We start from the raw sequence: 15,226 nt of genomic DNA, 5'->3' as shown, positions 1-15,226 counted from the left end.
CTCTTTTACAGCCAAGGAGGGGAACGTGCGAAGTATGTCACCTGCCTTGAATGAGGAATGATGGGTTATCTGCAAGATTTCTAAAGAGGACAGCCATCATCTGAAGAGATGTGACACCTGTAAAGCAGCCTTATCCCTTTTGAAGTGCCTGTTTGTATTGTTGAAGCGAACAAAGGAATTTTGCCACCTCTGTACTTACAAGAGAACATTAGTCATGGAGATAACAAGGGGGGAGGGTGATATGGGAGACTAATGCAGTCTGCATGTGTGTGTTTGCACGTGCTTGAGTGGTGCGTGCATTTGATTACTACACTTACTGTGCAGTACACTGTAGTGTTTCGGGGGAGCCTCCTGTGTATGAATGCTCCTGTAAGATGTGGTGTGGTAGTGCTGGTGGTGGGGTTGCCAAGCCTGAAGGTTGACAAGGGGTCATCCACATCAATGTGGGCTGGGGTTGTAGTGAGGAGAAGGAGGCAGACATGATCACTCATTAGTCACCTTTTCACCTTTCTGTAGCTCAGAGCGGTTCAGCAGGTAGGATGAGCATGAAGCATGCATTTCCAGAAGTAGTTTCATTTAGTTTGACCAATATGCATTTACTCTTTCTGTCTTGCAGGTGCAGGATTGTCAGAATCAAGATTTCTTGCTTTCTGGGCCCCTTTCACATCTTAACCAATATTGAAGTGCTGCCAAGATCATATCAGCGCTAACTGAAAGTGTTGGAGCAGTTTTTTGAAGTTGAGCCCGTGTGATCTGGAGCTACATGAGTGAAGTAAGCAATTGCCCTTTTATATTTTCACCAGGAAATAAAGCCCAGGCAGAAAATCAACTCTACACTGGTGTATTCCCACTCCAAAACCAAAAGTATCCAGATAGCTGCAAAGTGAAAAAACTGGCCTCATGTTGTCATATGGACAACAATAACTGATATTTTCTAAAATGCAGATGTGATTCTCAGTTTTTCAACTCTTTCAGTGCATCTTGTCAGCCCTTTATATAAAGGGCTTTATATAAAGGTAACATAATATTAACCACATATTGATCTGTTTGAAGAAAGATTGCCATAGCTGTCAGTGTTGGGAAAAAAAAACTTGTGACGGGGAGGGTAACACTGAAGATAAACTAACAGAATCTGTATGTAAATTTGTTAACACGAAAAACAGTCAACATTCACAAACACCCTCCATTTTCCTATTATATTCCTGTTTCCTACCTGTACATCTTTCCATACAGTAGCTCAACTATCGTGCAAAATCACATGTAAATACAGAAGATCTGGGTTAATTGAGACTGTTTTAGTAAGAGCTTTCATCAAATATTACCTTAATCTGTGTATTCATAGACTATTCTCAAATTGAAGCTTTTTTTGAGAACTTCCATGTTTCAGTGATGGAAAACATCAGCCTGGTGGATGTCCAGATTTTATCCACACTATTGTGGACATGTCCTGAATGAGTGAGATTGGGTATATCAATTACAAGGTGACTAGCAGGGGAGAGGAGCGGGGTTATCATTAGCAGGGACTGGCGCTGGCCTCTGGTAGTTCCAGTAATTACCTCACAAAGGGTGGTGCTTGCCTTCCCACTGCTTTTCCCACACTGCACTGCAGGCTCAGAATTCCAATCGGCCCCAGACCTGCAATCTCCTCAGTTTTAGACAGCAAATTACTGACAAGTCCCATTCTTCACAGCACTGTAATTGCTTTTTAGTGCTGTTTTTATTGAGGCAACCCCAACCCCCTTGCTCTTCCCTCAATAAAGCTAAGTCAGGGAGGGGGCGAAGGGTTAATATAGATAACATTAGTCCCTAATTGGAAGGTCTTGGACTGCAGGAAAGTTTCCTACGAGTCATATCATTTTGAGTACTCTATTAGAATTTCATGTGTTTTTAGGTTTTATTAATTTAGGAAAAAGTTCATTAGTTTCTCATTCGTTCTGAAGATATGGCTAAACTCTGCCATCATGCTCCTGCGTGTGTTTGCTCCAAAGAAGTGATATCATTAAGGCTCTTCACATCCCATACAAAAAGAGGCACTGAGCATCTTGGCTACTCTACCACTTAAATCACTCCGTGTTGTCTTTCCCACCCCTGCGCATTACTTTCTCAATCTATTACTTTGTGGAAATCATTAGTCTCCATGTCAATACAAGCTCAGAGCAGAGAAAACATCTCATTATGGGACTTAAAGAGATCCGTAGCATTCTTGGCTCTGTCAAGCTGTTCTTCCTTTCTTCAATATAGTTACTTTCTTTTCACTGAGAGGACAAATTCTCAACGTTCCAATGCCGGACAACCAAACAGTTGCCATTTGAAATGAGAAAAAGAGAAAGAATGGAAAATGGCTGAGGGATTAGAGGATCTAAACAGGATAAAGGGATAGGAGATTCTTGGTGTGATCCAGTTTAGTTTGAAAGATGGAGGGTCTTAACAAGGATTTGAGACTTTAGAAATCATTGTGCCATTATTTCCATCCTGTGCAGTTTCAGCTAAATTGTTTGGCATTTTGTGGCTCATACAAGCCCCTTGTTCTTCACATCCTCACATGCAAGAGTACACACAATATTTAAAATTACTGTGACATAATGTGCTTATTATCTATTTATTCTGATTTATTTGCTGGTTGTTTCAAATGTTATGTTTCTGGGTTTGCTCTAGATATGCAAATGCAAAATTCATTTGAGAGCATTTTGAGAACATCTCATGCAATGTGTGGATACATCTTATAAAAGGTATTATCCATTTACCTTGCAGTTTTTTCAGGAATTGATCCCCCCCAAAAATTTTGAGTTGCTCTACAGAGGAGAAAAGGAAACCAACACACAAAGAAATCATAAGGAAAAATACACAATGCAAAGCTAATTAAAATACAGTTAAAATGTTGAAAAGTGATCTGCATTTCTCCTGTTTCTGTCTGAGCAACAAATGAGACTACATCTAGGTTTTATTGGTGGAGCAGCAAAGCGCCCCAGGGCTGCAACCTGCAATTGACTCGGGTAGCAACCTAATTCGCCTGTGCCCTTATGTGTCCATATCCCTGTCAGTCTGAGCAGGTTGACACCTCTGACCCTGTCAAGAGTGTCAAATAGCTTGTCAGAGGCCTTCAATAAAGTACAATGACAAGCCCTCCAATGCATTACCACACGAGTGCCAGCCAGAAATGAGAGGCTGTAGCCTTTCCAGCCTCAAGGCAGACAGGTGCGCCGTCGAGCAACATACACACAGACACACACACACACACACACACACACACACACACACACACACACACACAATGACCAGGAATCACTGATAACACTGTTTATATGTCACCTTAGTATTTTAACATTTTAAGAGTAAACAAACACCATGATAGGAGAGCCATGAAGGAGGAGTTATCATCAAAATGATCAATTATGTTTTATGGTCTGTGATGCCCACACTTGCAATGTTCAAAATGCCTCAAAATGTATTATTCATCAGTAAAGGATTATCTTGAAGAGGGTTACATAACTGATAGAGATGAGTTGTCAGTAGCAATAAAAAACACCCTACCTGGACCACCTTGGGTGCATGTTAGGCCTGTCACCATGAGGCCTCTCTAGAGGGCCCAAAGGGCCACTTACAATCAACCTGTCAATGTCACAGATACCTGAATGTTGGAGAAATAAGATGAGACCATGTTACAAATCATTTGGCATCAACATGACAAGTGAAGGATCCCAAATGCCAAATCTGGACACCTACCTGGTTTTGATGCCACGGGTTTTGGTAGGTGCTGGTTGTCCTCAAGGCCCTGCTTCGACATGCTGTGCATTCCAACCAATTATCTACCCCAAGGTGCAACAGGTTCACACTTTAATCTTTGATGCCTCCTCCAATGGGATATAGCTGGATTTAAAACAGGGAACAGGGGTGGGACAGCCCTTAAAAACCTGTATACACAGCAAACATGAATCAACTTCAAACCAACCCACTGAGGGAAACAAAAAAGTCTTTCAAAGAAATACCTTTATCCTCACTATTGTTTCATCTTGCAATGGCTCGTCATGGCCTATTTGGATGCTTGAAGCAAGTTTCAAAGAAAGAACAGCAGCTGTAGCCTCAAATATTACACAGGTCAAAATGTCCTCTAAGTTCGTAGAAGATGGTGAAATGTCCTGTTGAATGCAGGTCATTTAAAGGGTGTTGAGAATTTGAAGAAATGGACCATGGAAACCTCACGTCCAACCAAGTCATCCTTTACCAGGAAATCCGGTTCCCTGGCATGGATGTCGTGTTCTATGTGTACCCTTACATCTTGCCAGTATACCCACATCCTGCAAGCCAGCAATTCCCATTCCTAATACACCCCCTACCCACCCTCCCATGTCCTTTCTGAGGAAGTGTGTCCTTGAAGAGCTTGTCTCAACCATCAGTCACGGATGTCCAAGGACATCTCCCATCAACTCCAATGGCTCCCACATATACTGCACCAGCTATGATTGGAGGAATCAAAGGGTCACATGGCAAATTAAAACCAATATTTGAGTTATATCATATGCATAGTAGTACAACTGCTCACTTCAGAGTCCAAGAGGTTAAAGATCAGTTGTGACCTCAAGGATGAAACCATTTGTACTGCAAAAGTAGGTTTTCGGCAAACTGATTAATGCAAAAAACATGACGAGGCGTGGCTTGTTCAGAACTTTACCATCTTCAATTTCTTGTTTGCCAGTCCCATGTCTTGTTATGTATTTTAGCCTCTTCACTTCTAGTAAACTAGATGACCTCATAACCTTTGTTTTCATAAACTATGCTGTCAAAGTACGTGAGAACAACCTTTATGCGGTAATGACTCAATATGGAATCAAACATTTCCGTATGTACCCGGGGCGGAGTGCAAAATGTTATGTAAATCCCCTTAACGACCTTTTCAGGCTGCCGACAATCACCATACAAAGGTGATTGGCAGCCGACACTGGTGCACATTTATCCTTTGCCCCAGCCTGTCTCTCTCTGTAGCGCCCCCTACTGTGAGAGGCGTGGGGTAGGGTGCCCAGTGGCACTTGTTGCCAATGGATGAAGCCAGCATGGATCCTCTCATGCCAACGATGCGGGTCGTTGTAATAATGTTCGGTTTGTTTCCTGCTTCACACCTCCTTTGGGATTTTGCCCGACCTATAATCCAGTACATGAGACGCAGAGGGAGGCATCCCATGCCTGTCCATCCGAGTTCCAGCACTGCTTAGCCCAAACTGGCTCCTTTGTACGACTCACACAGCAGTCTATTGGTGTCCTAAGGGCCATTTCATAAAGTGCGTCTACTACCAAGATTATTATGATTACTGAAACCCTACACCATATGCTCCAAATCCAGAATAAGTTTTTTAACACAATGTGAAGGCTCATGAAACTGCAAATAAGACACTTTTTCTTCTGTGTACACACACTCATTCTCTCTCTGTCACACACACACACCAGATCAGCATTCCCAAGCCCCTTACTGAGCGTTTTTATCCTTGCTAGGCCTCGTCTCAGAGGGGAGTAAGGCCCCTACTGAGATCCTTACCCACTTCCTACTGCGAAGCCTCTTTGGCCCCTTGGCAGCCCTCCTCCATTCACAAACTGCAGTCGAGCCTCACTCTCTGCCCCTCAGCCATAAATTTATTTTGATTTGGGCATGACCGACTCAGAGACTTAGATAACACCTCACAGGTGATGATGTAGTTTGTATACAATACCCAGAAATGTACCAAAAGCGTATTTTCCTGCTGAGAGGGATTACTCTGACAATCTCCAGGGTCCTACTGTAGCTGCCTCATCATCTGGGGTTGTGGCCATGCCAGGTGGGGATAGGTGTTCTGGGGACACATTTGACACAAATAAAGAGGAGAAAATGTAAAAAATAAAGAGAGAGAATATGCGTGTCTGTGTGACCGTATGACTGTGCATGTGTGGGAGAACGTTTTTAAGTGTGTACACCCAGAATTTGTTTGTGTGTTTGTGTGTGTGTTTTTAGGGGGGGTGTGATTTATACACCCCCTACTGTCCTATTTCTAGTCCTCCAACCACACATCACAACTGTCAGTATCTAGAGAGATATGAAGCAGAAAAGAAGGAAGGAAGAAACCCTTGAAATGGATATTACCGCTGTGTTCGCCTGTGGAGCATGGGAAGGTGGAATCAGCTTTACCTCTAGGATCTTTACAGTATCTTCGTCTACATGGTACGTTGTAAATGCATATTATGATATTAGCACCCAATAAAATCAGCTTTTTACATTTTCTGTAACAATCCTCATACGGTAAAATGAGGGGTAAGCTACTATTCGCAATAAATTTTTTTTTTTTTTTAAATTATCCAGTTGATCACTGAGCATTATTTTCTGCCTTATGTGTCCCATTTGAATCCAAAATATATGTCTTAGAAGACAACAATGACAATTGCAAAGGTTCATAGATAGTATTGTTTTTCCAGCCAGTATGTGTAATATTCCAGAAAAGGGATTATCTCAGAGTCCAGACATGTAAAGTGACTAAGGAGTGCAGCAGAAGATACAGCACTAATAATATATAATATAATATAAAATATGATTTTGACAGGTTTCATCACACCTGTTCGCCCTGATCTTTGTTTTCACCTGAACTCAACACTTGCATCTGTGCTCTCAATCTGTGAAAAAGAGAAGAATGGGGGTTTGGACTTTTGGGTTTTTTCCTCCCCAGGCTGTATGGAGTATCAGTGAATCAAATTAAGGTTTATTGATATATTTGACTTCTTGTGTTAAACTGTCCTTTGAAATATAGCCTGTAGTTTTGGGATGAGAAAAGTGTATAGCTGAAGCTCTTGCTGTCTGTTCTCTGCTGTTTTTATCTTAATTTTGTTTTCTGATGTAATTTAAGTTTGGTGATTAAGTGTGGTAGTTCATATTCACTTATATACATAGTCACTTAAAAGTTAAGATGCTCAACAATGCCAATGTTTGATTTGCATTTGAATGATAGGTTTTGCTGTAAATGCGCTCATAACTTTGTTTTTAAGATGGTTGGATAACAATCATTTCAAAACTGTATGTGTTTTAAATCATCAGAACTACAGTGTGGTGGGGAAAGTGAATTGCTTTGTTATGCAAATGTGACTTTCTAAACTTGTCAGTAATGTGCAACTTTGGCAAACCTTTAATTTACTCAACTCTACCAACCACAGGTAGAGACAGACTATGTCTTCATTAAAAGAAAGAGACAACTGCAATGCAAGTTGTACTATTATGTGTTTTTGTTATTTTAATCCAAACAATATCTGTGAGAGAAAAGGAAGAGACAGGAAGAGAGAAAGACACAGCACATAATTGATACCACTGAGGGTTTTGTTCATTTTGAGTGCAACATTGATTTTCAATACTTTGTTTTATTGTTTTAATCTTTTATACTTATACATGTGCAACAGTTGTATATTGAAAACTGATTTTAAAAAAACCCAAAAACAACTTTGCTGAATGATCTTGAGTTCAAAGTGTGAATCTACAAGAATCTTAACAGTTTCCATTCAGTAAACACCTTCCACACAAAAGACAGCAGTTGTTGTGAAAATATGCTGAAAGCGGTTTCTCGGGCAAAACCACAAATTATGGTTGCAGAGTGAGATGGCATTATGACCCTTCACTGTGTGGTCCATCACCAACTATAGACCCTTCTCCCCTCCCACTGTTTTCTCCTGCCCTTCTCCCCTCCTGCTGCCCCCTCTGCTGGGGGTAGCAGGCATAGTTGACCCTGGTTAAAATTCAACTGGCCTGACAATAATGTGCTTAGACTTTTTCTCAATGACCTGCTCAGGGATCAAAAGGGAGTGGAAGTTGCAAAGTTGGACAACAAATGCCTCAATAGGTTTAAAATGACTGTACAGTAACAGTCATCACCTGAAAGTCCCTTTGGCAGCTGTTGTAAAAGACTTCCTATCATCCAGAGTCTTAACAATTAATACTAAGAATATAATTAATCAATTCACACTATATGAGGAGTTACTATGCTGTTTCATGTCAAGGACATGCTAAATAGATGAGACCATAGATGCTTGTGAAGCATTTAATTGTACACAAACCCCAATTCAGAGGATTTTTAATGTAGTTTGATATGTAGTTTGTCTCATTACATTTATTGTCATTTAAAATTTCAATGTATTGCAGATTAGCTTGATGCTAATCATATATGGCATTAGTCCATTCAATGAATATTTTAAAAAAACAACATAAAATATCACTTCTTGAAGAATTACAAAAATATGAAAAGTGGGTGAGATGATACCAACAAGATGGAGTTAAGTATTTGAGCATTGTAATCATTTACAGTCAATAAATTCATTAGTATTTTTGTATTACCTAACAGCCTACCAGGAAGTTTTAAAATATGCACATTTCAAGATCCTTTAAAACAACTCCTAAGACCTCTGGTAGACCCCAGACTGCCCTAAGGCTAGCTGGCTCAGAGCTCAATGTCTTGCTCGAAGAAGAGGAAGAAGATAAAGAGCAAGAATCTTTGCTTTTGGCATAATGATCAAGACAAATTCCAATTTTGACTTTTTTTTTTTTTTGGCCTTTTAAAGTATAACAACTGGCCATCAAGTTCACTTCAATTACAGCTACACATGTAATCATGTATCGTGAGGAATAAGACGGTCACTGACAAAAAATAAGTTGTATTTTTCCAAGTGTCTCACAGGGTTGTGTGGAAAATTTTACTCTGGTACGGAAGTTTATCACAATATCTATCACCACATGACGTCAAACTAGAACTATTTCCAGCTGGCATGCTTAGGTATGTCAGTAAACATATTGGGGTGACTTAAATTATATATTGCTGTTTATTGTTATGGCAATATGTACTGTGGCTTGTGATATTTAGAAGAATTAAACAATACTATTACAGTTTACTGGTATTACAGATTTTCCCAGTTGTGTCGATACAATTGTCACATGAAAATCATATTGTCAAAATGTTCTGTCAAATTCTCTAATCCATAGCATAGGTCATGCTTTTCTTGTTGCTGTCATGCAGAATTTACATTTTTAAATCCTCATTGACCTCATGATCAAAATGGATTAAACTTCTTTTATTATGAACTGTATTAATCTCAGACATGTTTGTCAGTTTGCTCACTGTGTAAATCCTCACATGCAAAATATTTTAGCCAACTGTCATAATCCTTCAAACATGTTTGATCCATTTTCTGTAATCTAAAACTGAACTGATAACAGGTCAATCTCTCATACAGTTCAATTAGTACCCTGCTCATCTTAAAATGTTAAGACAAATGATTGCAAATCCTCTCTGCAGTTAGACATCAGAGAGGGACACCAGCCCACGCATGCAGTGGGAAAATGTGAAAGTGCACCTCACCTCTGTAAATGTGGTGGTTTGGTCAGAGAGAGAGAGGTTGACATAGAGGAAGAAAGAGAGGGAGGGAAGATCCCACATGCTTCCTGAAAGGATGTGACTTAGAGAATATTTGCACCTTGCCATAGATTTGTGAGTATTGGAAGGAATAGTATCAGATATGAAATAGACAAAACGCTGAGGCCAGACAGGAACATTTCTACACTAGTCTCTAAATGATATGATTTTGTTGCACTGAGACATTTTCTATCACGTATTTTAGTGAGAGCTGAATTTTTCTAGTTTTTAAAATTTTTCACACACTTTACAACTTTTACACACTTTACAGACTTTTTGTCAAACTTGCAATTGTATGACAGAGGTTTTACTGAATAATGTGTGTAAGCCTTAATGAGAAAGAAATACAAATGGACAATTTCCCATTCCCAATATCCCATTTCAAAACTATAATTATTTCATTCTGTAAACAGATTTTAAATTTTACTTTTTTCATTTAATTTTAATACTACTTTGTTTATTTCATCATTATTATTACCTTACTCTTGTTATATTTTTATTGTTCTATGTTGCGTTTTTGGGAGCAAACGCCCAAGACAAATTCTTTGTGTGCTTGCATGCATGGCTAATAAACAGATCCCAATAATAACAATAGATAATAATAATATATTTAATTTGTACTGCCATTTTCATTCATAGTGAAACTCAAAGTGCTACAGTATTAATAACATTGATCACACAACATAAAGAAAATAGCGGTAAGATTTAATATGATTAAGATTAAGATAATATTCTGATTCTGATTCGTAACCTAGTCATTTTTCTTTTGAGAACTGCAAGTTTTTCAGGAAATGTGATTAAGTAATTGAGAAAACTTGGATAAACTGTTGGTGTAATTGTCCTCTGGGCCGCGGGGGGCAGCACCTCCCAGTCTGATGATCACGGAAGTTTTGCCGAACGGAACCTCTGACGTGTCAAATTATCGCCATTTTCCTGAGGAAGGAAACGCCTTGACGAGGGAAGGAAACACATCAACTCTGTACGTGTGTAAGAGGTACTTATTATGAGGCAGTTTAATATCGTAATTGCTTAAATGTAATAGTACAAAAAGCTGAGCGTTTGTTAGCAAAGTCGTGTTTGTGACCGCGGTTACAATAGTGAGGACGACGAGAGAGAAACAGCGACAGTGACCCCGCTGCTAACAGCTAACTTTGTCGATTAGCTGACGTATCTCAATCGATTTATCTGACTTTCTCCAGGTATTTCCTCATTTTTCTAACCCTTATCCACACCTTTGCGTTAAACTAGCATTAAAGGCGTAACAAGGCTCTTAGGATACTGGAAAATTTCTTAATAATAGATTGTCAAAAATCAGAATTAGCCGGATGAGTAACGTCATTAGCATTGCTATTCAGCAAGCTAACATTCGCTGTTTGTTTACGTGGTTTTTAACCATCGCACCGCGACAAACTAACTAACTAAACGCAAATTAGCCACTGTGTATCTTCAGCTACGAAATAGTTTGAGTCTTAACATCTAGCTTGAGTTAAACCGCTTAAAAGAGCAACATCCTGCTTAGTGTTATATAGTCGTGCGGCTAAGTCAATTGACATTAACCCCATTTGTGATCTCAGGACACGTTAACCTCTAATTGCATCAGTCACTCAGCCTTCCTTACAGAAAGGACAAGTCAAAGTGTATATTTTCACTGCTTTTCCGCCGGGTTGTGTGTCCTCAGAGGTATTTTATATCGTTTCCTCGTAGCGAAAACGACGTTTAAATCCAATGTTTCCACAGATGTCAAAGACTTAAGGGACGATCCACTTAGCTAGTATGCAAATTTATTCATTTATGGTCGTATTTCAGCTCTCTAAAACTCAGACGTTAAGTGTAGTTGTGATAAGAGCTTCGTCAAAAATTGTATGCATTGTCAATGTATCTATCTAATTATTTGGTCCAAAAACTTCCAGGAAATGATTAAAAGTGACCATGACAGTTTCCTGTCAAGCCCAATGTGACGTCTTCAAATAGTTTTTTAGTGCAAGGCCTAAACCCAAAGATATTCAGTTTACTATCACATAAGGCAAAGATAAGCTGCAAATCCTAACAATTGAGAAGCTGGAATTAGGTCATGTTTAGCATTTTTGCTTCAATAATCAAACAATAATCAATTATCGACATAGTTAAGTGTCTGTCAATCAGCCATTTCAGCTATAGTCAAATGGTAATTTAACTCCAAATCATGTTTACTAGCCACATGCTTCCTTCATTGCACTTGGTTTCAACAATTGCTCTGTTGTTTCTCCTCAGGTTTTTTTTTTAATTTTTACACCAAAGTAGGTTCCCATCACCAGCCGCCATGGGGAATATGTTTGCAGGGCTCTTTAAAATGTTCGGGAAGAAGGAGATGAGGATCCTCATGGTGGGTCTAGATGCTGCTGGCAAGACAACTATTTTGTACAAGCTCAAACTTGGAGAGATAGTGACCACCATTCCCACAATAGGTAGGTCAGAGACCGGGGATCTATTAAATGACTACTATGTGTTTTACATCACATGGTCTCTTATTTCTGTTTCATAAGGATATTAAGTTTGAGTTTTTAAATGTGACTTTTTTTTGTTTTCTTTCCCCCTCAGGTTTTAACGTAGAGACAGTAGAGTACAAGAACATCAGTTTCACAGTATGGGATGTCGGTGGTCAGGACAAAATTAGGCCGCTGTGGCGTCATTACTTCCAGAACACACAGGGTACATTTTGTTCCTCTTTAGATCAATAACTTTGTTATGGCCTTTTTAAAATATTCACTTTATTTACAGCATTGTACACACTCATTAGTTCTCCATCTGCTTCCCAGGTCTCATCTTTGTTGTGGACAGCAACGATAGAGAGCGATGCACCGAGGCCCGCGAAGAGCTCATGAGGATGTTGGCAGAGGATGAGCTGCGTAATGCTGTGCTATTAGTGTTTGCCAACAAACAAGTGAGTTAATACTTCTTTGACAAAAGCAGATGTATCAAAACCAGTTCCCTACAAGTTTTTCTTGTTCCTACCAGTAGGCCTGTTGTAGTCACAGGGTATAGGTCCCTAATACTTTCTCACTCTTTCATGTTTGTAGGACTTGCCAAATGCTATGAACGCAGCAGAACTCACAGACAAGATGAACCTCCACTCCCTACGTGACAGGCACTGGTACATCCAGGCAACCTGTGCCACCACCGGGGATGGTCTCTATGAAGGACTGGATTGGTTGTCTAATCAGCTCAAAAACCATTAATAATTATGTGCTAGCCACAACTAATTTACTCCACCCAACCTCTGTCCTTGCTCTCTACTCTTAAGGTGTTGCAAAACTGAGCTACCCTGTTCAAAAAAAGTACTGGAAGTTGCCCTCATGTCAGCTGTTATTACCACAAACATACAGGCCAGTGGTGGGGATGATCTATTCTTGTAAAGCTGTCATTTTTTTTTTTTTTTGTTTTGTTTTATTTTATGTAATTGTAAATATATTTGGTAATGGGGCAGCTTATTTTACTTTTTCTACCGTGGTTGTTTCACTTTCTGGCTGTTGGGCAGCCATGTGTGTGTTGAATAAGAAAAGGGAGGCATGGAATAAAAATGTACCAGCAGATGTTGACCCCAGGACCTCATTGCAATCTGACGACTCATCATCTGGTCACACGTACTGTAGGGAGTAATCCATGAGGGTGTATTGATTTACAAAAATGAATTAAATAATGATGCACTACTCGCATCTACTATGGTTTATTAAATCGTGACTGCGAGTACAAACCCCCCCACCCCAAAATTTCCATTTAGTAAACACTGGCATTGTCTATTTGTACTCTGTACTGACATTTCTCTGTCCAAGTCGAGAACTCCTGTGAACACTTACCAGCCTTTGTTATACAGTATGTCTGCTTGAATTTTAAGAAATGCTGTAATGAGCTCACATCTACCTGCTTTATGGTTGTTTGAAGGGCAGTTTTTTGAGTCAGCAATGGGTTTTTGTATTCCTATAAGTCTCAGGTTGATCATGTTCTACCGATGTACTTGTTAGCAAAACTGCATGATGTGATCTGTTGGTCTTTAAGGGCATGCATAAATGGACTGGCTGTTTACATCATTAGGCTGCACAAGAACTATTACTCCACTGATTGCTTATTTCAACAGCCCTGTACTGTAACTTGTTGTATGTACTGTGTCAGGCAATAGTAACAAAAAGGAGTTGCACACTACAATGTCCCTTGTGTCCTAACTAAAGGCCCTAGCAAGACATGCCTTTTTAATTCAGAGTTATCTCAATGTGGAAAATGGCGTTCGATGGCAATACGAAATCAGTTTCAGCTACATGTTCAGCTTCGTGCTCTTATATCTTCCTTTGCAGCACATTGTCCTTGGCATAAACAGGAAGCCATACATATGCCTTCTTATCCAAGACACATGTTGCCTCTTTATTATTTTCCAGCTTCTTTTCTAAAAGGTTGTGGGTGTTACTTTAATGTTCTGAATACGTCTTGGGGGGGTGCATTTCACTTTTTGATTTATAACTGCCTAAATGTTTGAAAAAAAAAAAACTATGTTAATCTCAAGTTTGTTTTTATGTAAAGCTTTTGTTTTGTGAGGATAAAGCACTGTAATTAAAGCGACTGGATAAAAATGTTTCTGCAACTGATTTTCATTCTGTTTCACTCTATGCAATAAAATTACTTAACGATAAGGTGCATAATGTAGCTTGTCTCCCTACTTAGCGGTCCTTTGTCCATTTCTCTTGAAAATTTATAGAGCTATAAACTAACTATTTTTTTCTTTATCGATTAATCTATTGATTATTTTCTTGATTAGTTGTTTGGTCCACAAAATGTCAATCACTTTTTCCCAAAGCCCAAGATTTTGTCCTGATCAACAGTCCCAACGACTCAGCTTACTCAGATAACTATCATTGAGGACTAAAAGAAACAGAAACTTTTAATTACTTCACCTTTAAGAAACTGGATCCAGAGAATTCTGGCATTTTTCTTTAAAAAAACAAACAAACCTCAAAGCGATTATCAGAATAGTTGGCCACTGATGAATGTTCTGTTGATTGGCTAAACCCGATCTATTACCTTTACAATAGACAGTAGTGCTGAAACAGTCAGTCTAGAGGAAATGTTTGTTTTTTTTAAGTCATTCATGTAGCAAAAATCCCAAATAGTCAGATTTTCAGGTTCTCATTTCTTCTGTTTTACCAATTTTAGAAAATAAGTATTTTAGGATTTCAGACAAAAACGGCAATTTTTGCAATTTTCTGTCATTTTATTGACTGAATGATTAATCAAAACGAATAATTTACAGGTTCATTGATATTCAAAATATCAGTTTCAGGCCTAATAGACAATAGTAATATACAGAGGGTCAATTTTATACTAAAATAATGGACCCAAAAACTGGTGTCATAGCAACCTGTTTGGGCTGTCACCCCTTGACCCAAGAAGAAATGTGATGCCCCAAGGTGTAAGAAACCACCCAATGTTTGGTTTAAAGCAGTAATGTGGATAGCACACCCTGTTTCACATTGTGTAGGGGTGGCAATCTAGGACAGCATTCTTGCAGGTTGATTAGGCTGCTATGGTTAATGCAGCCAAGCCTATAAAACATGGCAGGAGAGTATGGTGGTGCTAGAAGGGGAGGGAGTTTGAGTCTTGGGTCCCTCATAGGGTGGCTTTGTCTGGCCTTCTCTCCTGCTGCTCCATCAGCTTGGTTTGTGTGTGGCGGTCTAACGGTACTCGGCCATATAAAAGGACCCGCCTGGTTTTTTGCACTCTTCTTTATGAATGCCTTGCTCTTTTTAGTGCACCCCCCAGGTGCCAGCCAGCAGAATACCCCCTTTCAGACCAATTCA

General features: G+C 39.3%; 1 protein-coding gene across 4 annotated transcripts; it reads left to right on the top strand.

The window, feature by feature from the left end:
• The first annotated feature begins 10,292 nt into the window (after nucleotides 1–10,292).
• arf1 (ADP-ribosylation factor 1) lies at nucleotides 10,293–14,062 on the top strand. Of its 4 annotated transcripts, none has more exons than XM_044368523.1 (5): nucleotides 10,293–10,383; nucleotides 11,655–11,848; nucleotides 11,982–12,092; nucleotides 12,200–12,324; nucleotides 12,461–14,062. In XM_044368523.1, the coding sequence occupies exons 2-5, from the start codon at nucleotides 11,704–11,706 to the stop codon at nucleotides 12,617–12,619; spliced, it is 540 nt and encodes a 179-aa protein (XP_044224458.1). In that variant the 5' UTR covers nucleotides 10,293–10,383; nucleotides 11,655–11,703; the 3' UTR covers nucleotides 12,620–14,062. The 4 variants fall into 4 exon arrangements, with proteins under 4 accessions (XP_044224458.1, XP_044224461.1, XP_044224460.1 ...); XM_044368525.1 differs by having other exon boundaries at nucleotides 10,320–10,400; nucleotides 11,656–11,848; XM_044368524.1 differs by lacking the exon at nucleotides 10,293–10,383 and adding an exon at nucleotides 10,434–10,603.
• Nucleotides 14,063–15,226: the final 1,164 nt, after the last annotated feature.

The sequence above is a fragment of the Thunnus albacares genome, chromosome 12, assembly GCF_914725855.1.
Source record: "Thunnus albacares chromosome 12, fThuAlb1.1, whole genome shotgun sequence".
Taxonomy (NCBI): Eukaryota; Metazoa; Chordata; class Actinopteri; order Scombriformes; family Scombridae; genus Thunnus; species Thunnus albacares.
Note: the sequence above shows the minus strand (reverse complement) of the source record. Positions and strands in the feature narration are given on the sequence as shown.